General features: G+C 43.4%; 1 protein-coding gene across 5 annotated transcripts; it reads right to left on the bottom strand.

The window, feature by feature from the left end:
* Positions 1-1327: 1327 nt before the first annotated feature.
* On the bottom strand, positions 1328-14688 carry LOC110521713 (bromodomain testis-specific protein). Of its 5 annotated transcripts, none has more exons than XM_021599508.3 (21): positions 14330-14688; positions 10615-10908; positions 10242-10379; positions 9975-10116; positions 9614-9744; positions 8845-9195; positions 8555-8683; positions 7758-7982; positions 7476-7648; positions 7000-7298; positions 6753-6872; positions 6418-6564; positions 4336-4394; positions 4048-4195; positions 3266-3637; positions 2907-2980; positions 2478-2598; positions 2279-2379; positions 1961-2145; positions 1528-1801; positions 1328-1420 (listed from the first exon to the last, which is right to left on the bottom strand). In XM_021599508.3, the coding sequence occupies exons 2-21, from the start codon at positions 10810-10812 to the stop codon at positions 1352-1354; spliced, it is 3456 nt and encodes a 1151-aa protein (XP_021455183.3). In that variant the 5' UTR covers positions 10813-10908; positions 14330-14688; the 3' UTR covers positions 1328-1351. The 5 variants fall into 5 exon arrangements, with proteins under 5 accessions (XP_021455183.3, XP_090088006.1, XP_090088005.1 ...); XM_090231880.1 differs by having other exon boundaries at positions 2478-2595; XM_090231879.1 differs by having other exon boundaries at positions 13947-14675.
* Between the last annotated feature and the right edge of the window lie 450 nt (positions 14689-15138).

Here is a 15138-nt window from a genome sequence, read left to right as displayed (position 1 = left end):
CACACCTACTCATTCCAGGGTTTTTACTATCTTCTACATTGTTAGAAGAACAGTAAAGACAAAGCTATGAAATAACACATGGAATCATGTAACCAGTGTTAAATCAAAATATATTTTATATTTGAGATTCTTCAAAAAGGTATCCACCCTTTGTCTTGATGACAGCTTTGCACACTCTTGGCATTCTCTCAACCAGATTCATGAGGTAGTCACTTGGAATGCATTTCAATTAACAGGTGTGCCTTAAGTTTGCTGCAAAGAAACCACTACCTAAAGGACACCAATAAGAAGTGACTTGCTTGGGCCAAGAAACATGAACAATGGACATTAGACCGGGATAAATCTGTTATTTGGTCTGATGAGTCCAAATGTGTGATTTTAAGGCACACTTAACCAGCATGGCTACCACAGCATTCTGCAGCGATACGCCATCCCAGCTGGTTGGCACTTAGTGGGACTATCATTTATTTTTCAACAGGACAATGACCCAACACACCTCCAGGCTGTGTAAGGGCTATTTGACCAAGAAAGAGAGTGATGGCGTGCTGCATCAGATGACCTGGCCTCCATAATCACCCGACCTCAACCCAATTGAGATGGTTTGGGATGAGTTGGACCGCAGAGTGAAGGAAAAGCAGCCAACATGTGCTCAGCATATGTGGGAACTCCTTCAAGACTTCTGGAAAAGCATTCCTCGTGAAGTTGGTTGAGAGAACGCCAAGAGTGTGCAAAGCTGTCAAGGCAAAGGGTGGCTACTTTGAAGAATCTCAAATATATTTTGATTTGTTTAACACTTTTTTGGTTATATGATTCCATTTGTGTTATTTCATAGTTTTGATGTTTTCACTATTATTATACAATGTATAATAATAGTAAAAATAAAGAAAAACCCTTGAATGAGTAGGTCCCCAAACTTTTGACTGGTACTGTATATTTTTTGCAATATCAATATTTTACAGCATCTTCTTACAACAATACTAAAATGTACTGGGGTTATGTCATGTGAGGTTGCCATGCTACAGTACATGCTTCTCCTGTTAAGGATAATAATAGCTTGCATCCCAAATTGCACTCTATTCCATTTTTTTTTGTGTGTATTACGTTTGACCAGGGCCAATGAGGCCCAAAAGTAGTGCACCATATAGGGGATAGGATGTAATTTGGGACACAGGCATAATGACCCGTTTCCGTCATCTAGATGCAGCGTGGTTGGTTCAGACAGCCAGTGTCTGGAGGGAGAGAAGGCGCCTAGGGTGTCGTTTACTAAAACAACAAGCTCTATTATTTATTGTCCAACAACAACAGAAGACAGACGTCAGTCACCAGCTGCATGGTCTGCTGCCATTTTATTTTAGTCCAGGTTCTTCTCAAATGTTGCCATGATGTCACTCTGCATTGTCATGTCAATGACACCAGACATCTGAGGAAGAAAAGGTAAGACGTTTTATTACAGTCTGGATAAAACTACAACAAGGAACAGAAGAATGACCCGCACAATAAAACAAAAAGTGAAGGAAAGGAACGTACAGCCTCTCGTCTGCGTCGCTCCTGTTCTCTCCTGCGGGCCATCTCCCTCTCTCCGTCTACAGAGGTCTGGGTAGTGAAGGGCGGAGGTGGGGTTGAGGCAGCCGCTGGAGGCTCCTCTTTCAGGGGCTCTGGAGCTCTAGGAGGCTGAGGCTCCACGATTGCCTCCGTCGGCATGGGGATCTCTGCTGCCGGAGTTCTACATGGAAGGTGCTCTTGTTCCGCAGCTCTAGGTGGCACTGGTACTGCCACTGGCAACGATACTGGCATGGTTAGGCTGAAAATACAACACTTTTAGCTGGCTCATCAGGTACCACTCACATATTAATAGAGATCTACTTTATTGGAGGAGTTTGGGTGAAGCAGCATTACCTACAAGACACACAACTGATAAGACAAAAACAAATTAAAAATGATTGGCTGGATGAATAAGTACCTGCTGTTCCCTGAAGCCTTCATCTGCATCCTCTTTAGAGTGAGAGCTCTCTCTCTCTCCTCCTTCTCAATGGCTGCCCTGCGGAACTTATCAAAGCTCTCCTTTGAAGACTTCACCGTGGAGGGAGTGGAAATGGCTATCTTCCCCAAACTAGCCCAGGAGTCTGCGTTCTTCAGGACAATATCCTACACAGGATAGTTTCACAAATGAAGTGTCACATTTTTTTTTGACAAATACAAATGCCTCCGATGGGCATGCATACAGTATATTTGAAGTAATTCATTGTGCTAGTGCTATGTTTCAGTTACATTACCTTACCTTTTTGGCAGGTGTGCTTTTTCCATCTGCAGTGGGTTTATTAGCTGGATGAGAGAGGATGGTGTTTCCAACATCAAACACAACATCAGAGTGTCTGGGATCTGGGGAGGTCCATTAAAAATATGTTTTCATTTGTAATTTATTTGCAGACATTTCCATACACAAAAACATTTCCACACCCACACACAGTTCTGCTTACAAGGCTGTTTCTGCAGAATCTTGGAGTGGGTCTCCCCCAGTGCTTCAGAGAGCCTCCAGTCATCCTTCACTGGCTGTAATGGGCTGTCTTGTAGAGGGGACAGCACTGGGCACGGCTGCTGCTATCGCAAAGTGAGATTTAGAGTATTATACCTCCATTACCACTTCCAGGGCTAAGGCCAATGCTATTTCACACAATCAACCGGCTGTCTCCACCCCTGAAAGATTTGGCCAATGAAAAACACATTTCAATTGCAACACAAAGCACTCTGTAGACTCGTATCGATTCTAATTAAATTACCGTCAAAGAAAATATACCAATCAACTCTTGCAATATTTATAAAATGCCAAGAACGGAGACATTTATTTAAAAAGTGTTTTAATCTAACGTCACAATTCATCTATCAACAACAGGAAGATGAGAGCATACCTCATATCTGCTATCAGCAGCCTGTAGTAAAACTGCAGGAGGAGAGGTCAGATGGGTCAGCAGCGCAGACAGACCTGATAGACAGGAGAAAAACAAAGCAGGGCCTTATTCTCCACACAGACAGACACAAACACTATGGATGAAAGCCGGCAGGCAGGCAGTTGAGGAACAGGATGAGACACGCAGCCAGGGCTACAGCGATGGTGACATGGCATCTAACACTGTAAACAACGAGGCAAAACAACATCTACAGGCAACACACAGACCTTAGCAGCTATGGGTTGGGAAGCATGCAGCACGCAGTGGAGGGGACATGCTAAAAGCTAGGGGGGTTGCTAAGCTGACTGAAGAGCCCTTACCTTCCTGTTGTGCCCTATCAGGTGGCCCAGTTTTCACCTCCTGTGTCTGGGCTAGTGATCGACACCGAGGAGAAGGGAGGAGTGCTAGGGGAGAGGGAGGGGTTTGGCGGGAACAGAGCAGGCTGGAGGGAGGTGCGTGTGTGAGTGCAGCTGTTGTGTTGAGTGGGTCTGTGGGCAGAGTAAGAGTGGGGTCACAGGAATAAGGGGGAGTGAGAGAGGGAGTAGTGGGGCTCTCAGATGGGACCAGCAGGTCCTGCTGTTGTTGGGGCTGACTGTCAGTGAGCTGCAGGGGGGCCACCCTGTTTTTGCGAGGTAGTGGTGCTGCTTTGGCACTTGGTCTTGAAGGCTGCGGAGGCAGGCGGCTGTGTAAGGCTGAGAAGGAAGGAAGAGGGGAAATTCAATAGAAATAGTGAGTAAAGGTTGTAGGCATCTGTCCCTAATCGGACCTCCTGATTAAACTAAAAACGTCACATCCCATGAGACATAGCAACACGGCCCAGCGAAATGACCAGGCAATCCAGCTTTTTCCATCTCTAATCCAAACAATACAAGCTTTTCATTATGTGATTTCCACAAGGGCCTCGGTCCAGTCTTAGAGACTTTCCATGGGCTTAAAACCTACTGTTTTACAGGGGAAATTGTATTTCCATAGATAGGGCTGACACTACGGATTTGTCAACAGCCTTTAAAAATGTAATAACCAAAAGACAGTGTTACAGAACTTGAGTTCCTTGATAGCCAACACACTAACACAGAATGTCAAGGCGACAAACGTTTGCTACCTGGGGGAGACGTGAGTAGCTCTAGAGGAGGCAGGTCTTTTGTTACTACTGCTGGGACTAGCGAGGCAGAGGCAGGCGGGGGCTGGCTGGTCTGGAGAGAGGACTCCGACACTGGGTCTTTCTTAGCAGATTTCTTCTTTTTGAAATTCTGTTTGACGGACGGGGGGGGGGGGCTTACAATTTATAATGAAAACACTGTAGTTCCAAGTATATTAATCCAAATAGAAGGTATAACCCATGTGAACTAGACCACTGGGTTAGAGGAAGTAGGGGCTGTTAGATATTTACCTTGATCTTGAACTTGTGTAGAGTGTCTTTGCATTTCTTTTTCTTCTCAGATTTCTTTACTGAAAGACATGCGCAATAGTAATTCAATTTATCCACAGTTGGATAAATAAAAACATCTTTACTTACCTTTAAATAATACTAAAAACAATTCCACTGATCTACTCTGAAATCACTACTTTCACACGCAGTTTTCAGTAAAAACTAAAGTTGTGGTTGCAAGCTAATGTGTCTAGTAGGATTGAACTGTTTGACGATGCGATACAAATTCAAAGAAAAACCATTTAACCGTAAAATGTAAAATTGTCTATCAAAATTTATTTATTTGAAACTCTAGGTGTTCGACCACCAAGACACATACATTTAAAATTCTACCCATATGAGGTACAAATGGAACAAACAAAAAAACATTTGCAATGGCTACAAAATGAAGCAGTGTAGGAGAAATCCTACCCCATCAAGCTCTGCATTAGCGTTACAATCTGTCGAGTACTTCAAATACAAATCTGATGTACGTGTATTATGCTTATATTGCTCCATACAAAATCTTGCAAAAACCAAAACCTGAGTACAATCAATTGGTGAACAGAGATGAGTGCCGCTGTCTAAAGTGAGGACCAGCTTTGACTCTGCAACGGTTCAGAGAGTATTGTGGGATTCTGTGTTTTACATTATAGCCATTACCATATATTATTGATTAAATATTATCTGATGTTGGCTGTGTGAATTATCTGCATTTGTGCACTTGAGCATCATCATGAGATTAAACAACTGCTTGCTACATCTACTTGCCTGTTTGTGTGTGAGACAAGAACTGAGTAACATGGTGTGACCTGCATGTTGCAAAACTGTAGATAACAGTCCAGCAGATGCTTTGTCCTTGTGTTTGTATGTAACAATATTGAGCACATGGTGTGACTTGCTGTATCTTACAAAGTTGTGTTTCAGCAGGCATAGGGAGGGGTGGTCATCACGAGGTTTAACTGATATGGAAAAATACTGAACAACACAATAGCAGGAACTGAACAACTGTTATAACTAGGCTGCGATACCAGAACAGTAAGAATCTATACATCGACGGAGGGAGGACTCCAAGAAGCGCCACGAGGCGGGGACCCGCCTGAGCGCCTGCAATAGGCTGAGCAAGTTTAAACCCCGCCCAGCCTCTACTGTGATAGTTCCAACCCGTCTGTTGGCCTATGTCCATCACAGTATAAGAACACTGTTTACATACATCCTGTCAGTTCTCTGTTCTGCCCTGCGTGGTATTACAGTGAGCCCATATATACGAAAGTTGCATTTGCCATTTATTTCTTAGCTAATAAAAAATACATAGTATACAATCACTCATTGTTATATTTATCCTGATACCAGATTTGAATTTACGCAACTCTAACAGTATGGAGGGTGAGATGAGAGGGGGGTTGAAGGGTATTGTAATGCTGTCTGGTACTTCTCGAACCGTATTCATCTGATTTTTGCGATGTTTATAGAAGATGTATAGCGGTAGGAGTGTAAATAAGATCTTTGGCTTATAAATAGCACTTGGCCTGTATGGGCTGTTTTTAAGAACTGGTCCCAATTCTTAATTTACTTCAGATTTGCACGGCAGCAGTCTGGTGCCCGCTGGATTAATGACATTTGGCACAGGAATCTGGCTGGCCTCATTTCAAACTAAGCACCATTTGTTTGCATTAAAACAATAACATACAAATAAATACAGCACTGTAATAATCAAAAGATAGACTTTTGTGACAGTTCACTGCTCTCTGTAGTACAGACTAAGTGCACGAATAGATAAATAAAATTAAAAAAATACACCCAATGAACGAACATACAAAAATATGAAACGATAACACACTAATATTTCTTCAAGTATTTTGGTTTTGCCAGCAGGTGAAAAGGTTCTGTGCTACAGAGGCTAGAGTCCGGGTGAGTATTTAGCCATATCGTATTCTCTCACTCCATTAGTGTACAGCGAGTGGGGGGAGTGTGCCCTTGCAGGAAAGCAGGGTGGATATGTGTGTGTGTGTGTGTGTGTGGGGGGGGGGGGGGTAGTGCTTAGTGCTGAGGAGAACAGCTAACCTGATTCAGAGTCACTGCTATCAGAAGTGCTAGAATCACTACTACTGCTGCTGGAGCGGTCAGAGCCGGAGGAGGAAGAGCTGCTGCTCTCACTGAGACGGGACAGCCGGGCCAAGTCTGGGACAGGAGGAGCTATAGGGGGCTCATCTGGAGGGAAACAGAGGGACAATGGTCACGTGTAGGACAACAGAGAGAAAGACAGAGACGAGCACTGCACAATTGCGTTACTCACTATTGGACAGCAGAGAAAACAGAAGAACCCGTTTCCCCTGGACAACAAGGCCCCTAAGTCAGACATACTGGTCCTTACTACCACAGCTTCAGAGTTCACTTACTTGTTGCCTTTTTCTTCTTGGCCAGTGAGCTCGGCTCGTCGGTAATACTCTGGCGAGGTTTCTCTGCATCCTGCTCCTTCACAGTCTGCATCTCTCCTTTGGCTTTCACCAGCTTATTCACTGGAAGAATAGGGGAAATAATGACATTTGAGCCTAGTAAAGTCCTTGGTCAGGAGTACAGAGATACATGTGCAATGACCAACCCGCAAGGAACCAAGAAAAGAAGGTGTGCACTGCAACTACTCACGGTTGGGTTTCTTGGGTCGTTTCCTGAAGCAGGTCGTGACGAAGCTCTCCAGGGCCCTGAGTGTGGAGGGCTTGAGGGTCTCAAAGTCGATCTCTATCTCCTCAGGGTTGGCGTCACGGAGCGAGGCCTCCCTGCCCTGGATGATGTTCACCACCTTGCCCAGCTTGTCCCCCGGCAGTTTGTTGATGTCCAGGCTCAGCTGCCTCTTCTCACCGTACAACATGGGCACCGCTAGCACCTCGTCCTCCTCAGACTCATAGGGCACCACAGGGAGAGCCATCTTCCTCCTCTTGCCGTGCCTTTCGAGAGAGGTAAAAAGACATTCAGGAACACTTTGTAGGCCAATGAAAGTTAGTAAAATAATAACAGGCCACTGGCAACATGAAAGTCAATCCTTTGAATTGGTAAAAAAAAAAATGTGGTTCCACTGGGGAGGGAGATTATAATTCATCATCAACAACGACTTGGTCATTTACACAGATGATGTTCCCTTGTTAATGCACTTCTTCTGTATTTTGGGTTTCCTCAAGTCTTCATGCTTCGGTCTTCTACTCATTTCCTTTTTTCTTCTCTCCTTTGATTTCTCCTTCTTTGGTTTGAGCAGGGGCTCCTGGGTGAGTCTCTGCAGCTGATCGTGCACCGCTTTCAACTGAGGAGAAGAAGAGTGGAGGGGGCATCAGTTAGATACACAGTAGTAGGTAACAGAACAGTGACGTCAGCATGGCCAGGTACAATGACAGCAGCAGGTGACGGCATACCTGTTCCTCTAGCTTAGCCAACCGTAGAGCTCTAGCCTCTTCTTCCTCCTCAGAGTCTGAGGAGGACTCGGACTCTGAGGAGCTCTCGCCGGTACTGCTGCCTGTGCTGGAGCTCTCAGGCCCATCTCCTCTCCCTTTGTCCCTGTGGTGACCGTGGTGTCCTGGCCCACCCGCCCTCCTCACCGGCTCATCTGGAAGCTTGAGCCAGCGCTCCTCAAACACATCCTGGTGGGTAGGGCCACAATTCATCTAGTCAAACATTCTCACCAACCATCCATCTTCATATTTAGGGACGCAAACTGGTGACTTTTGTTTTGCACTGTAACATATGAAAACTGCGTGTGAAGTCCAAGAAAATGTGCTTATTTTCAGAGTAGTGTTGTCCTAAAACCAACATTTGACTAATGAAGCGATATCACAATACAGAGTAGTATCGTGATACCACAGGGATTCATTCATGTCTGCACACCCCAGCCCGCCATCACACAATTACATTTTAAAACTGGAGATGCGCAGAAACAGAGGACAGAGAGAAGCAGGCGTGAGCAATGGTTGGTAGGGGATGCAGCTGGCTGATCACAGCGGTCACACGTGACATTGGATAGAGCACATATCTAACATCACGGTCTGAATTTGCGCGCGCACCCCCCCCCCCCCCCTTCAGATCTACACGATTTACGTGGCTGGCCCATTTTAAGATCAAATGCATGCCTGCATATTGTAATATCGTTATTGCATTGCAATTCATTTAGACAACTTCTACAGACAAGACTGGTTGAAAACACGGGCAATCATACCTGGAGTTTTCTTGCCATAATAACAACCTCATGGGTGGGTGGGTTGTATTTGTAACAGTTGGAGAACATGAGTCTGAAATCAGCAGCAAAATCCTGGGCATCCATGTATTCACGTTCAACCATTTTTTTCTGTGAAAAAACACGTACGTCTTCAGCATCATCACAAATACTGTCATCTTCAATAGTGAGAGAGAACAAGAGACAAGATATTGATTGGCCAATGTAACCCTGGCAGATACTAAGTGGCCTCTCTCGTTCAACACAGGTTTAGTGTAACATGGCCATCTAACCCGTATGGTGCCCAGGTCCATGGGCTGCATGATGACGTTGTGGTAGTCGTGTAGACCCAGGGCCTCCGTATCCACCGGCTTGTAGAAGGGCCAGGTGTAGGCCGCATGCCTCTTGGTGAACATCTCCTTCAGGATGCAGTTACAGAAGCGGAGCTGATCCGAGAGCTTACTATTCTGTCTCTGGTGGTAATCAGGCAGGTCTTTCCTGGGGGGTTTGATGGGCCGACCACTGCCCCGCCTGGAGAACAGCTTACAGGGCGTCGAGCCGTCGACGACGGGGGACGACTCGCAGCTGGTGATGGGAGAAGAGGCTGTCATGGCGCCTGCTTTTCTCTTCACACCCTTCTCGATCTGAAACGATGTGAACACAACAGAGAAGGGTAGAAATGCATTCACAAAATACAGACTAAACCGTTTGCACAAACTTCAAAAAGGTGATGGGTCATGTTTAAGTATTATAGAAGTTAAATCTCCGCTGTTGAAATAAAAATGTTAGTCTAAAAGAAATGTGAGATCATGTATACATAATTTTTATAGTGGAGCTCTAGTATATAAATTGCCTGGCTGGGCTGATGAGACAGTGGATTGTGCAGTCAGATGGAACAGAGTAAACAGGCATTTTAATGTCATAGATTTAGCAGGTGGTAACTTGTGGAATAGACACCGGCTGGAAAGCGGTTTTAACCAAATTGGCATTGAGAATTAGAACCACCCGTTGTATAAAATATATAATATACATATAGTGAGGTAATTGTGAAGAGGTACTGACTTTGGCTGCTATCTGAGAGGAGAGCTGGGCAGCAGGGGGGATGGTGTGGTGGGCCTCAAGAGGGATGACCGTCACCGTCTGCTGGAACACCACCTCAGACACAGGGGACTGGGGCCTCAGCTTTATCATACCTACAAAGAGGACATTAAGAAGTCAGAATGTAGACATTGGAATACATGAAAGATAGTACGGTTGCATCCCAAATGGCAACCTATTCCCTTTTGTAGTACACTACTTTTGACCAAAGCCCAACAGCCCTGGTCAAAAGTAGTGCACAATAAAAGCGAATAGGGTGCCACCCATTTGGGAAGCATACAATGCTTGTGTAAGATTAAGCAGCTGGAGAGGCTGTGTAGCTTACCAGCAGAGGACTTCCTCCCACCCTTCACTGGGGTCTTGGTTGTGATGGCAGATATCTCAGTCTCCTCCGGGGGCATCTCAGCCACTCTCTGTAGGAAGATCTTCTCCAAGGCCTGGGCCATCAGAACTATGTCATCTCCAGGCTGAAAACATGTTGAATAACAATTATTGAGCATTCACTGAATGGGAGAGTATGTAGGCTGACACTATGTGTGTGGTGAGTAAATACAATATGATTATGACATTTCAACCTTTTTTTTTTCTTTACCCGATTATATACATAGCAGTTGGTGAACAGTTTGTTGAAGTCTTCTATGCATTCCATCGCTTTCCAGTAATAATTATTCTGAAGACGCTTCTTGATGGTGCTCAAGTCCATTGGCGTCTTGATAATTGTATAGTAATCCTAAAAACAGAAAAAAGAACGGAAAAAAATCATTCATAAGAGGTCGTGATGGCTGTGCATGGAGGAAATGTAAAAAATGACCAAGTACTAAAATGAAAAACATTTGATAATTACATTTCAGTAACTTAACAGATGCGCTTATCATTTAGCAACTTATAGTCAGCGCATTCAACTTAGTTAAGTAGGGAAAAACTCCATATCAGACATTGCAAGTAACAAAAAGTGAGAGACTCACTGGAATGTGCAGTCCGACAGCATCCACAGGCGTCCTGAAAGGCCAGGAGAAGTTGTGTTTCCACAGGACCTTGACCACCATCTCCAGGTACTGCAGCTGGTTTGTGATGCGGCCGGGCTTCTTGGGATTGTTGAACTCCGGGGGAGGAGGGTTCACGCCTCCCACCATGGACATTGGGGGACATACGGCGTCTGTCATCGTGGTGCAGTCCAAAGGTCGGTAGACACGGGGTAGGAGTTCAGAGCGGCACTTGTTTCCTGTAGCTCAGCTCTCACACATATTCCTCCAAGACCACTGAAAGAGAGGGGTGGTTTTCAGCACAGATGTGTTTTGTTTCCTCCCTGCACTAGATAACTGCACAATTGTGTGACAAAAAAAATGTTGTCACACTGCCATGCGAGTTGCTGAACTGACTGTTTAATTAGCACAGGAAGGCTTTTGCCCTGCAAGTCCAATAGGTTAGTGGTTTTCAAACCTCTCCTCTGGGACCCCCACCCGTTCCATGCATTTGATCTATTCCAGAGCTAGCTCACCTGATTCAACTAATTATCAAGCCCTTGAGTGGGTGAAACAGGCGAGCTAGTTCAGAGCTCAAACTAAATTGTCTAGGGATCCCCAAGGAAAGTTGAGAACCGCTGCAATAGGTAATCTAGTCACTGCCATATCATACACCAGTGTGTGTCCATAGACCGAAACCAATCTGCCTTTTTGGTACTATTTTGTGCAGGGGACGAAAAAAAAAAAAAAAAACATAAATAACATTACTAACAAGGGGTTTTGATAAATAAAATTTAGAGCAAAACACGACTACAAAAAGCAACCAATTTAAAGCTGCAATGTGTCACCTTTTGGACAATCCAACCAAATTCACATAGAAAGGTGTGTTGTAGATCCATCATGATCATTGAAAGCAAGTCTAAGGAGTAGTAGATCTGGTCTATGAGCGCTATTTCTATGCCTCCTTTTGGTTTAGTACACCAGCGGTTTCGACAGTACAATGATTCTCTACACTACACTTGCTGGTTTTGTCACAAACTGAAATTAGGCCAAATTTTAGCAACCAGGAAATGGCGGAGCCATTTCTGCATCTGGCATCTTTAACCCTATGCAATTCAGAACTGCTGGTTTCTACTGCCATCTACTGGAACTATGCATTGTTGGCCACAGTCAACATTACAATTCTGGTGTCCAATGTGGCATCTGAAGCACCAAACTCGCTTACCTCATATCTGTCAGAGGAACATGGCTTGAAAAACAAGACTGGAAATAATTTGACCAATTCTCTGCAAAGCACCTCTGTGAGCTGCGCTTTCCTCGCTACCATCAACTAAAACAGTTAAATTAGTTTTATGAAAAGTATTATTGTATCAATTGACACTACAAAGCATGCGAACTGATGAACTTTCAAAATATCAATGTTTTCAGTCAAACATTTTTGCAATTAGTTACACTCAAGAAGCAACTTTCTAGGCATCAACCCATGAAAAAGCATTAGGCCTATTTTCTCTTCAGTGTCCCAAAAGTAGAAAATAATCACTAAGTTCAAGGTTTTGCTTCACAGTGCCAACATTATATTCCAGGACAATCGCTACTACATCTTTTTATGATGGGTCAACCCCTTGGTATTCCATTCAAAACAGCTTCATAAAATACCTAAATACATAAGAAATTACTTCCATAACATATGAACAAACTACATGGTCCATAATAAGGTTAACTATAGGCGCCATATCGCTGGGAAATGCCCAGTCAGTAAAAGACAAGGTTTCTGGCGTAGGCTGAGGACCTTTACTGTAACTTAAAGCAGTGAAATTCAAAATAGGTGATAGCTCACACACACACAAAAAAATTGTGCTGGCACAGATGGATGCCTTTGTCACCTACTTAATCCATCAAGAATTCTGCTATCTTCAAAGTGCGTATTCAATTAGCTTGGACTTTTGCCGATACCCAATCAAAGAATTTACATTACAAGTTATATTGATCTTCTAGGCAGTTTATTTTCATTAAATACATTGGATTGTTACAGAGAAAACATCATTTGTCCTCCCAAGTACAACATACAAAACCTGTATCAACAAAGAAAATAAACACTCATAACAAAACTCAAATCAGTTTCCAATTAACGTTACATAATCTAAGAAGTAATATCTATCTTATTTTTAAAAAAATATACACGACACTAATACTTAACAAAACATTTGAGGTGTGAAAGTCAAGGACTTAATGGAAAGAAAAATAATGTCATAATTGTTTTATTTACTAGAACCTAACGTTACACATTAATGGGTGTATTACATGTGATGGATGGTATGGGTGCGTGTCATTATTAAAAGCTGTTGTTTACTCGGTCCGTGCTATCTCGAATACTTTGAGACGTCCCTAACCACTGAAGTTGCAATGTACAATGGTTTAAGGTAAGGTTATGGTTGGAAAGTACCTGGTGCCAGATGAGAAAAGTATTATCATTCGAAATATTGCCTATCACTAGTAGCACAATATCACCAAGTAAAATTCAGAGTAAGTCCTTCACTTAGCGAATGAAGGTAATTCTGACTGTGTGTTAACAAAGGTTAGGGTATGGACGTCCCAAGGATCCCAGATAGGACCGAGAAACAATGCGTCACTGCCATTTCTGACTGCCGATTGCCTGCCCTCTACTGGTAGAGATGATAGTAACTAGTTAGCTGGCATCGTTAGCCATCAAACTAGAAAGGGGGGTAATTTAATACAAATATAGCTAGTAGGCTACAACAATGATGATCAGACCAGTTAACGTTAGTAAACTAGCTATTAACAATCGTTAGTTCTGTTAGTTCGTTTGCGCCCATCGTCGGTCAACTCCACGTTGAATGCATCATTCAAGCTTAGTCGACCAAAATGTGGTGTCCAGTAGCGCGTGAACTAGAGAATGTTAGCCTAGATTAGCAAGATAGCTGACGCGGAATTCGTACCAAAACACGAACGCTTTTCCCAGCCAACATCAAATTCTACATTAGGGCTCTACCGTTTATGTTTGAATCCTAAACCTAGTTCAGATTATTGTACCGTATGTGACACAAGTTAACCTTAGCAATAACAGTATACAGTAACGTTAGTAGCTAACGTTAGTGAAACATGTTAGCTAGCTAGTTTGACGGAACAAATGGTGACAGGAAACGGATCTGTCTAAAGGCCACCACACAAAAAGTAGGTCAACCTCTCAAATGAAACAGCTCTCCCCGCCACACACACACAAGCCTTCCGTTTCAACGTTATGAGATACAATAAAGTAACCAGCTGATTAAATGCAATGTGTTGGATATCGAGCCCTGAACTCTTTACACATTTACCTCTCCGTCTCTGGCACAAGATTGTTTTTACTGCCGAACTGAGACAGACGCTCTTTGCCGACCGTGTTCTGCTGGAAGGATGCCCAATGAGACTTTCGCGGTGGATAAAAACGGTGCTATTCTTTGCCTTTTAACGAATAAAAACACAATACAAGGTTTAAACAATATTAAGTACGTTGAAAACCAGTCTTCAATGGCGCACGTCTCTATGGGCAACCGCCTCATATTTATACACTTCAGTTCAGAAGTCGATCGGTGATTGGTCAAACCAGTTCACGTGCTACATTCAGTTCTTGATTTATTCTATAGCGTGGGACAGGATTTAGTTTTACTTAAACACAAATATCCTACTAACATCAAACATCGGTTCACCGTAAGCTCACCGACATTCACGTCCTTTTTTCGATGTAGTAACCTAGATAGTTTGACAGCTACAGAGGCATTCGTTAAAAAAAAAATCACGGGTAACCCAGGGTATTTTTCAAAATGCAACACAACTGGTCAAACCACATCACATGACCATTCTAGAACCTTCGGTTGATGTGTGAGTAGGACATGTCCTCTAAACAATCAATTTCTTTCGAACATTATACAAAAATGCGTTTCTAATCCCTGTTTCATCGATATGGTGCCCGTCCTAAAGAAAGCGTTCAACCAAACGGTGTAGTTCAGCTGAGAAACATGTTGGAAAAGCTTTTCGAGTAGGGTTAGGGAATTCCGTCAAAATACGCATGCGTACTCTTTGGCTCTGCGATTGGCTCAACAATTGGAGTTTAACGGACGTCATGTCTAGCCATGTTGTTAGCCCAGCTGACACATAATTGATTTGAGCTCAGTGGTAAAATGCTGTCGAAGAGTTGATGATTTACTACATTCCAAACTTCTCTGATACTTTGTCGTCGTGGGAGGGATATGGTAAACTAGCCGCTAAACTTGAGTGGCAGTCTGTTTGTGCTATCATTCATCGTATGCCATTTTTTTTTATTTTAAATATATTTATTTCACCTTTATTTAACGAGGTAGGCAAGTTGAGAACAAGTTCCCGTTTACAATTGCGACCTGGCCAAGATAAAGCAAAGCAGTTCGACACATACAACAACACAGAGTTACACATGGAGTAAAACAAACATACAGTCAATAATACAGTAGAAAAATAAGTCTATATACAATGTGAGCAAATGAGGTGAGATAA

This window comes from Oncorhynchus mykiss, chromosome 4, assembly GCF_057628025.1.
Source record: "Oncorhynchus mykiss isolate SJ-2025 chromosome 4, ASM5762802v1, whole genome shotgun sequence".
Lineage (NCBI taxonomy): Eukaryota > Metazoa > Chordata > Actinopteri > Salmoniformes > Salmonidae > Oncorhynchus > Oncorhynchus mykiss.
The sequence above is the reverse complement of the archived record's forward strand: the minus strand, read 5'-3'. Positions and strand labels throughout refer to the sequence as shown.

What these genes read in the sequence shown, in the direction of transcription:
- LOC110521713 (XM_021599508.3), bottom strand. Translation starts at nt 10,812, where the DNA reads ATGACAGACGCCGTATGTCCCCCAATGTCCATGGTGGGAGGCGTGAAC. An exon ending in GCTACTCACGTCTCCCCCAG is followed by an intron (nt 3,638 to 4,047) that starts GTAGCAAACGTT and finishes CTTCCTTCTCAG; the next exon opens with CCTTACACAGCCGCCTGCCT. An exon ending in CTGCTGATAGCAGATATGAG is followed by an intron (nt 2,599 to 2,906) that starts GTATGCTCTCAT and finishes ACTTTGCGATAG; the next exon opens with CAGCAGCCGTGCCCAGTGCT.